This window comes from Lactuca saligna, chromosome 5 (assembly GCF_052625555.1).
Source record: "Lactuca saligna cultivar CGN05327 chromosome 5, ASM5262555v1, whole genome shotgun sequence".
NCBI classification, from domain to species: domain Eukaryota; kingdom Viridiplantae; phylum Streptophyta; class Magnoliopsida; order Asterales; family Asteraceae; genus Lactuca; species Lactuca saligna.
In genome coordinates, this window is record NC_136421.1 from 199613847 (window position 1) to 199624557 (window position 10711).

Consider the following 10711-nt stretch of genomic DNA (forward strand, 5'->3'; position numbering starts at 1 on the left):
AAATCAGTTTATTTAAATTTCAGTTTATTTTAGTAGTCCGCAGATGTTAAAAAAACAAACAGTCTTCTTTTTTCAGACTGCAGACGTTTAGTCCACCTCTTCTACTACAGAGGTCTACAGATGTGGTCTGTAGACTGCAGACATTTTGCCTTAGAAAAAACAAACAACACCTAAATATGCTTTCTAGGTAACGTGATTGCACTTACTTCCCCAACTTTGCAGAGAATCCACCCTGATGATGTATCACTTGAAAGTACTCTTATGTGGCTGGATGACGTGTCAACCTTATTATGTCATTCACATCCATTGGTAACCACTCCACACTTCAACTTTTTGATAGATTCCTGTCAATATGAGTGCAACATCCTTTTCTACCATTTCTTCTCATCAAAAAGATGCCCATCAAACTCCATACATTTCTTCTCATATGTCTGCTGAAATTTTTACAAATAGGTGCCCCCATATACATGAGGCACACCATTTCATCATAACTCCACACTTATTCTCGTGGATAGACCTATGTGAAAACATGCCCAGTTTACTTCTCTTGCTCATAAATACCCATGGCTTCTCAGCTTCTTTCCTACTCACAGCCACAACCTCAACATTTCTTCATAGTCTGTCATCAAGGAAATGTCGTCTGTGACAAAGTCAATCAGAGGGTGGTTGGGTAGGAGTCATGCTAACATGGAGAAGAATGACAGTGGCTACTACTATACACCAGCAGCCAGGTTAGAAGGAGATGGGGACGATGATGATGGAGATTACGATTATGCCCCCGCAGCATAATTTAGTTGATGAACATTTAACATTAACTCTAGCAAGGTGAGGGACCACAAAACCATTCATGGAGCTTTTCTAGATTTTTCTATTACTAACGCGATACTGCTTAACGCTTTAGAATGTAAAAGTATTTTTCCTACTGCTTATGAGATGTAATTGTCTACTAATCAACACATATGAGTTACTAAATGATGATCCTAGTTTCTTGTGCTTAATTAGTTCTTTATTTTTATGTGTTCAAACACTATGATTTAGTACCTATGATTTATGAAGACAAGCCAAAAGACAATATTGAATTATGTTTGAGACTCAAAAGTTTTAATCAAAACCTAACAAGGTGAATCAGATTAATTTGATATTCTCTGATTTTTACAAATAAAATCAACAATGTTAAGGAAGATCGTAAGTAAATCAAAACAACACAAATAATACCTCATTCAGTGATTTACATTTTACAACGAAAAACTATCTATTAACAAGAAAGCATGTCAAGAATTCATTGAAACCAAATTACCTAGCTCCACATCATGTTTCTCACAAACAAAAGACTGTTTAAACAATGTGTTCAAACTGAAATAAATATCATTCATTTCAGGATGAGAAGCATCTCCAACAAGAAACTCATAAACATTTCCATTAACCTCAATACAACTACACCCAGGCTCCTTTCTAACTCCATCACTTCTCATTCTCCTTCTCACCTTCTTCACATCTTCCCATCTCCCAACAGAAGCATAAATGTTAGCCAAAAGCGTATGAACACTCGAATCACCACCTTCAATTTCACTTAACCTATCAGCTAAACTTTCACCCAAATCAACATCACCATATAATCTACATGCACTCAACAAAGCACTATAAACTGGAACTAACATCTCATCTTTCTCCTTTGGGATTTTGTTAACTATCTTTTCTGCTTCTTTAAGTAACCCAGCTCGACCTAAAAGATCAATTAAACACCCGTAGTGTTCTATCTTTGGTTCGATTTCATACACTGATTTCATTGATTCAAAATGCTTCCACCCTTCCTCCACCAATCTCCCATGGCTACATGCATTCAAAACCCCAATGAAAGTAATATCATCAGGCGTAAACCCTAATTCATTCATCTCAGAGAACAGTTTCAATGCTAAACTGGACTTTCCGTTTATGGAAAGTGAACATATGATTGATGTCCATGAAGCTGTATCTTTCTCATGTAACCCGTGAAATACCTCAAGAGACTTCTCTATACACCCACATTTTGCATACATATCAATAAGAGCTGTTCCACATACAGCATCGATTCTTATTCTATGTTCTTTCATATATTCATGAATCCATTTCCCTTGTTTTAAACCCCCAATTTGTGCACAACCTGTTAAGAGAGCAACCATTGTGAATTTGTCGGGTTTAATGTTGTAGATTTGCATTTGTTGGAATAAGGTCATTGCTTCATCTACATGATTAAACTGTACGTATCCATTTATCATAGATGTCCATAGAACAATATCTTTAACTGGACTATTATCGAATAATTGTCTAGCATCATCTAATTTCCCACAATTCACATATCCAGACACCATACTTGTCCAGCAAATTACATTTTTATTTGGTAGCTTGTTAAAAATCTGGCGTGCTATGTGTAAACATCCACATTTGCAATACATGTCGACTAATGCATTACCAATTTTAGTTGTAAACCCGATAAAATGAGTGACATAATGGTGTATTTTTTTCCCAAGTTCAAGATTTTTTAAGGCTATACAAGCTGAAAGAGTGCTTACAATTGTAGCCTCTTCAGGCTTTACACTTTCGTCTTCTCTCATTTGCAGATAAACGTTGATAGCTTCATCAAATTTCTTACACTTAACATACCCTGAAATTAAAACATTCCATGAGACTGAATCTCTTTCAGGCATTTCATCGAACACCTTCCTTGAATCCTCAATGCGGCCCAACTCACCGTACATATCCATAACCGAGTTACATACATAGCAATCAAACTCATCCCCAGATTTGACGACAAACCCATGAATCTTTTCACCGGTGGAAGCTTCTCGTAGATGCCCGATTGATTTAAACACAAACGGGTAAGTATAATTATCCGGCCACAATCCATCTACCCGCATCTGATCAAAGAAACGAAGTGCTTTCCTGAAATGGGCGCTCTTTGTGTATGCTTTAATCATTACATTGTAAACAAGCAAAGGAGGGGTTTCGATTCTGTCAAAGATTTTTTGAGCGTAGAATAAGTTTCCAACCGACGGGTCTGCCGAGAAAGCCACGAGCTTCTTGATAGCATCTACGTTTTGAGCGAGACCAAGAACAACAATTTGGGTCTGGATTTGCTTCAATTGGTTCATGGATTTGCAGTTTTTCAGAAGATGTATGCATTTTTTGTTGGTGGGAATCGAGAAGTTTTGGGTAGTTGAGAAGTTATGTGGTCTGAGATGGTAAAACTGGCGGGAAAGAAACGTGACGATTGAGTAATTGCTGAGTTTCGAAGCCATGTTTTAGCTCTATTATGTGCCTGTGTCCTCTCAAAGACATGCTATTATTTAAGGTAACGTGAAATATAATATAGGGATTTTCTAAAATAAGAAATATTAGATAATTAAATTTGAAATACATTAATAATCTTCATAATAAATATATTTTATATGTAATTACGGTAATATTTAAAATAATTAATGTTTTTTTTTTATATACTTTAAGATACATATTAGAAAATCACAATAATATAACAAATCACAATAATATAAAGTCAAGGGATGTAATATTTAAGTATTAACTTCTATCAAGCTTTTCAAGATAGGGATATACAACCCTGGTTTCTATTTTACAAAATTTTGATAGTAAAATGGAATTTAATCGTAAGATTTTATCAAAAATACATTGTTTATCTTCGCTATTCATTTAACATTAAACAATTTAAATTGGATTTCCTTAATTTCATATCAGTCCCCATAGTTAGCTTAAAGAAAATATTATAAATCTTGAAAAGAAAAAAAAAAAATAAAGTAATCATACAATCCAATTTTTGTCCGGTGATGATCATGTGCAATATGAGTATTTGCATAGGACCCATTTTTTAAGGGACTCAATTTTTCTTTTAGTATATTCACTTTTCAGCCCAAATCAATACTCTCATCAAAGCCCACATACGAGAAGGCAATGCAACATCGTCGTAAATTGCAATAGAACGGAAGCGAATCGTGTACAACAGCGAGGGTGAAGGATTTAGGATCGATTACTCATTTAGTCATTTGAATCAATCATTATCAGTTTATAATTATATCATAATCGATTATCATCACTAATTCAACACCGGCCATGATCATCATTTATTCGGTTTATAATTGAATACTTCATACTTGAAAAGTTGAATGAATAGATTATCAGATACATCAGAATGTTGAACTTGAATCATTATCGTTTATCACTTATTCACTTTACAATTGAATACTTCATACTTGAATACTGAATGTTGTTAAATGCTATAACTTCCTGAATTTTTGCTCATAATACAGTTTGATATACATATCTTGTTAATTCACTTTATAATTGAACACTTCTCTGAAAAAAATGATTTTCTTGAATAGATGTGTCATTTGTGTTTAAAATTCTAAATCATTTTGTATTGCAGATTGAATAAACAAAGCAGAGATCAAGAGGCTTCGAGAATTTAAGGCACATATCAAGGCATTATTCGTTAATTATGCAGTTTTACTGAAAGAAAGAGTGGTAGTATTTTGTTTTTTTGGACTTGCTATTTCCTAACTACCCCTTACATTTAAAATAGTATGGTTTAGCTTGTTGCTTTAATTGAATTGTAGTATATAGTGTACCCCATGACTAAGTATTGCAAAGAATGATTATTGCCTTTAGGTATTATTAATGCACTTTATTATCAATCGGATTTCTATAATAGAATATGAGAAATCAGAATGTTGAATCATTATCACTTTATGTTGAAAATTTAAAATTTGGTTGAATGTTGAATCAGATTATAATAGATTATCAAAAACTGAAATCAAATTATCAAATTATGTTTATCAAAAAACAGATTATCTTATATTTATTGCTATCAAGTTTATCATCATTTTAAAAGAAAAATAATTTATATAATTTAATTCGTTGCACGTTAAGGCCTAAGGGCCTTTTTTCCCGGTTCGTCTGAGTCCTCAGGATGGTAGGCTTCGGTCTTATCCAAAAATGATCCTGATATAATCATGATCTAAATATTTAAGTTGAATTATATGATCTTATAATTTTATAATCAAAATCGTGATCATAACAAATGGATTTCATACAATCAAACATTAACTTATTACATATAGTATTTTTTTGAACCGGCAATCTAATCTATTCCTAAGCTAACAACACATATTCCACTTATGTCTACGACGAGACTTGAACCCTCGACCTAAAATAGGAAGGGCACCACCTGATACTGCTGTGCTACAAGCCCTTTGGTTATTACATATAGTTAATTAATAATTTTCCTCCTATGGTTGAATAATATGTTTAATCTACATAACGGTCAACTTCGTATGGTTTACTAAGGGATAATGACTTAGAAGGTAATAATGTTTCCTGTTTATCCATTTTAGGTCCCTAACGTATTTTTGGTGTATATTACACCATTAAGGTTATTATAACCGTTTACAAATAGTCCTTTTAACAGGAAGAAACCGGTAAAAGGGATTATTTCTAAACGGTTATAACAACCTTAATGGTGTAATACACACAAAAAAATACGTTAGGAACCTAATATGGAAAAACGGGAAACGTTATTACCCTCCAAAGTCATTATCCCCGTATGAAACTATAAACTCCTATAGTAAATTTTTACTTTTTAAATAAGAAACTTGTAGGTCTTGACGTTGGTAGTTTGGATGTTTTTAACCTTGGCCTTCTTTATAAATGGAAGTGGTGGTTTCTTATTGACAAGGGAGCTCTTTGGGTTAAAATTGTCAAATTTTGTCATGGGGAAGGTAGTGGTTTTTCGAATGATTCGAGAATAGGAACTGGAGGGGGTGTTTGGCAAATGATTGTAGGATCCATTAATCATCTCCATGAGAATGGTTGTATTCCTTCTAATTCCATTTATAGAGTGGTGGGGATGGGACTCAAACGAGGTTCTAGAAGGATGTTTGGTGCTTAGATATTCCTCTTAGGGAGTAGTTCGGGAGGCTCTTTGCTTTGGCCTTTAATGGGATTCGCGGGGATGATATTTTCATTGGCGTCGGGGGATTAGAGGAGGGGTTGAATCAACCCAATTTGATTATCTTGTGGAGATATTAAATCCTATTCGCATAGGGGAAATGCCAGATAAGTGGTCTTGGGAGCTTGAATCGTCGGGTATCTTTACTGTTAAATCAGCACATAATTGGGTTAATGATATGACGCTTCCTATGGGTAGTATGTCTACTAGGTGGAACCGTTTTATCCCTATTAAAATTAACATTTTTTATGGTGTGTGATTTTGGATCGCATTCCGGTAAGAGCTAAATTGGTGGAAAGCGGATGGTGATAGATTTCTTATTGTGTTATATGTGTCATAATTCTCAAGAAAGTGTGAAGCATTTGTTACTACAATTTTCAGTTGCTGATCAGGTTTGGAGTCGGGTTGGGCATTGGCTTCATTTAGACCTTCTTGTGTTTTCATCTATCCGTAATGTGGTGGATTGGGTGGATTCTAGACTGACGGTTCAAATGGAATGCCCGATTGTTGAGTCGATGTTCATGGTGGTCAAATGAGTGCTTTGGACGTTTCGTAATTCTTTACTTTTTAGTAGCAATAAACCTAGAAAAGATAGACTCTTTGATTCCGTTGTGGATCTTTCTTTTCGTTGGTTTTTGTTTCGGAATTCTAAGGTTCGGGTTAACTGGATGATGTGGTTACAAAATCCAATCCAGCCTTAATTTATTCTTCTCTCTAGCTCCTTGCTAGAGGTTTTGTTTTGCTAGAGATTAACTGGATGATGTGGTTACTCAATCCAATCCAAACCTGTCTACTTTTTATTCTTTTTAATTTCAACAACTTTATATGAAATACACATATAAAAATAAATACTAAAAGTCTTAAAAATATATATTCAAAATAATAAATACTACAAAATCTTAGGAGGATAATAATGTTTCCTGTTTGTCCATTTTAGGTCCTTACATATTTTTTTGTACGTATTACACCATTAAGGTTATTGTAACCGTTTACAAATAGTCATTTTAACCGGAAGAAACCTGTAAAATAGATTATCTCTAAACGGTTATAACAGTTTTAATGCTGTAATACACATAAAAAATATGTTAGGGACCTAATATGGATAAACAGAAAACGTTATTACCTTCCTAAGTCATTATCCCGTTTACTAATAAGTTTGAGTTTATTTAATATAGTATTTAAGAATTTTCTAATGTCATGACTTCCAACTGTAACGACCCAATTTTCACAACCAAATTTTTTTTTGTTTAAAAACGTTACTTTAGAAAATATTAATAACTAAAACATCGTTTGATCAATCATAATATAAACTGAACCATGTCTGAAAACCACAACATACAACCAATCAGAATATCAGAGTATCAATCCCAGAAAAGCTCGTAAATGCGGAAACCGGAGAGTGTGTGTGTGACGTGCTGCTACTGCGCCGGCTCCTTTCCCCTAGCTGAGGAGGTACCTGAAACCAAAACTGAAACTGTAAGCACAAAGCTTAGTGAGTTCCCCCATAATACCCCATACCATGCATACATATAACAAACAATGTTCACCTAGGAGTTACGGGCCTTGCCCACACTCGGGAAGATACGGGCTCTGCCCACACTTCGCTAGCCGGGAGATACGGGCCTCGCCCACACCTGTGAAGATACGGGCCCTGCCCACACTTCGCTATCGGGGAGATACGGGCCTAGCCCACACTCCAACCTCGGAGAGATACGGGCCCTGCCCACACTCAACCGCTAACCCATAATATACAAGTATCACGCAGAAAACAAGTATAAGCAACTCTATCATATTAACACATATTTCATACTTGACTAAACCCAGAGGTACGGGCTCGACCCACACTCTAGTACTAACATCTCGTCTACACAGGTCGGCCTTGGTGCCTTAGACCCATTCCTACTGGAAAGGAAACTCACCTCTAAATAGTTGCTGGTCTATGTGGGAATTGATCACCTACTACTGCTGCTGCTGCTCCGGAAACTCCCCGGCTGTAATTCCCACAATATACTTAATCACACACTGCTAACTGTCCTTTGGGTAAAAAGACCATTTTACCCCTGGTCTAGCCCTAAGTCAAATCAGAGTCAACTTTTAGTTGACCCGACTCGCCGAGTTGGCTCTCCAACTCGCTGAGTCCCTGTCCAGACAATTGTCCTGGGTCCCTGATTCTACTCGTCGAGTTAGGCTATGACTCGATGAGTTCATCTCCTAAACTGACATTCAACCCCTTCATCCTACTCGCCGAGTTGTATGAACAACTCGCTGAGTTGTATGAACAACTCGTCGAGTTCATCTTCATCCGAAGAACACTTATGTTAAGACTCGCCAAGTTGTATGAACAACTCGCCGAGTCTGTTCTTGATCTATGAAGATTGCCTTGGACTCGCCGAGTCAGGGCATTGACTCGCCGAGTTCTAACATGGGTGAGTTCAGCTCCCAACTCACCGAGTCACCCCCTGTGACTCACGGCTCAAACTCGATACATCATAAAGGGACCAATTTGGTGACTCGCAACCAGACTCGCCGAGTCGCTGCCATGCATCCACCAAATACACCGCTTTGCTCGATTCCAGTCCATGCCATTCATAGATCTGGACTTCTAGGACACAAATCACACGTAAAGTTTCCAACTTTACGTGTGGATATTCACCAATATGGATTTTAGGGCTCAAAATGCCTTAAAAGGGTAGATCTAGGGCTAACAAGCAACATGGGGCCATAAAGCTAACAGATCTGAGCTCCTGGAGCTCAATCTTGCCTAGATCCAGAGGCCAAACATCTTATTACGACATATAATGCACATACAAGCTTGGGGATTTGACCAAGAAAGACCCAAATGAAGTTTTAAGCATAGAATCATGGGGAAAACGGGTTATACCTTAAGGGAACTGCTGGAAGAACACAATAATTGCCTGGATGGCTTCCCTTCTTCTGGATCTACTTCCTTCCTCCTTCAAAACCTTCAAAAACACACACAATAGCCTCAAACTCTCATGGAACAGCTTAGAACGAGGGATACAGGGCTCTAAGGGTGAATGAGGGCTGGCTTGGGGCAGTTAAGTCGTTTAAATAGGGTGCAAACCCCTGAAACTTAGGGTTTCATCCAACAGCGGCGACTCGCCGAGTCCAGGATATGGACTCGCCGAGTTGCCAACTTAAAACGTGACCTGGGTCACGTCTCTACTCGGCGAGTCGGACCTATGACTCGCCGAGTCCAAGGCTAAAATAGGCAATATTCGAATAAGATTTACATACCAGAAACCAGGTGCTACACCAACATTTTTTTTTGTTGTTAAAACATATATAGAATAACTCCAAAATCTAATCTTCTTATACTAATAAAAGAATAGTAATTAGTATCACTTTTATTTTCTTATAATTTAGATTTTCTTTTCAAGTGCTCTACAAAAATGACAATTGTCATTTTCCCATCATTTTTTGTTTTTTAAAATGTATTGATGTTGATAATAAGTTAGACAATTATTTATTTGATCTTTGATTTTTAGGAGATTTTTTAATTCGTCTTAAATAAGTTTCGGTTATGATTGTCGATAAATAATTGTATTTCTATATTGAAAATCCTAAAAAATCATGTTTAATTAATAATGTATTGAAAATAACTTATTAATAGTTATGAGTTTTTACTTTAAAAATTTAATTATTTTTGTAACCATGGTTCTCACGAACTATAAGTTAGTTTTCATTAAAAGATCATAGTTATACATTTATTCGACATAAAAGAGAGTCTAGACGAAGTCTATAAACATAATTATTTCTCCTATGCGAGTACAGTTATGTTGGAACAACTTGAAAAAAAATTATTCAACAATTGTAAGCCAAGGATTTGTAAGTTTCTCAAAATACCATATACAACAATATAGATACATTGCATACTAATAATGTCCTTCAGCATAAAGTTGGTCCGCCCAAGCATCTTGGCCTTTAGTATAAAGCTGGTCCATCTCAACTCCCAACATAATTATATATATATATATATATATATATATATATATATATATATATATATATATATATATATATATATATATATATGTATATATATTACCTCCGTTCCAAATTAATTGTCTACATTTGACTTTTGAAGTCTTTAGTCTTGAACTTTGACTTTAAATATTTTTGTTTTTGATAGATAATATTTGATGGAAAATATATGAACGGATTGTATTTTAAATGTCTTCTCATTGTTATAAGTTTCATCAATTAATATATAACACAAATTAAAATATTTAAGGTCAAAGTTAAAGAAAAAACAATTCAAAAGTCAAAAGTGGACAATTAATTTGGAACGGATAGAGTATTGATAGCTTCATTTTATTTACTTCTTTTTATAGTTTATTTTAGTACATTTCATTCGCATTTTAGTTAACTTTCATGCATATTTTCCCTTTTGTTATTTTTATGACCATTTCGGGGTACTTTCTAGTTTCTTGAGCATTATTGCAGATTTTCTTGGAAACTAGCGGGGCGGCACTCTTGGGAGGCGATTGGGCTTGAAGGGAATTGGAGATTTCATGCTTGATGGCTATGAAGGTGATTCATGGGGTGGACTTGTCAATTGCTTGAAGGCTTGGAAGAATTGAGCTTTAAATTTGAAAGATGCGGGAGAATTCTTGAGTATGCAAGATCAATATTTGGGAGTTTGCGGAAGTTTTGAGTGATGTGGAAAGATAAACTGGGCTCAAATTGAAGAAACAT

General features: G+C 35.4%; 1 protein-coding gene across 1 annotated transcript; it reads right to left on the reverse strand.

Annotated features, from left to right (window-relative positions):
- Positions 1–1190: 1190 nt before the first annotated feature.
- Positions 1191–3291, reverse strand: LOC144997219 (Pentatricopeptide repeat (PPR-like) superfamily protein). Its single transcript, XM_078957074.1, has one exon. The coding sequence runs from the start codon at positions 3273–3275 to the stop codon at positions 1272–1274; it is 2004 nt and encodes a 667-aa protein (XP_078813200.1). The 5' UTR covers positions 3276–3291; the 3' UTR covers positions 1191–1271.
- Positions 3292–10711: the final 7420 nt, after the last annotated feature.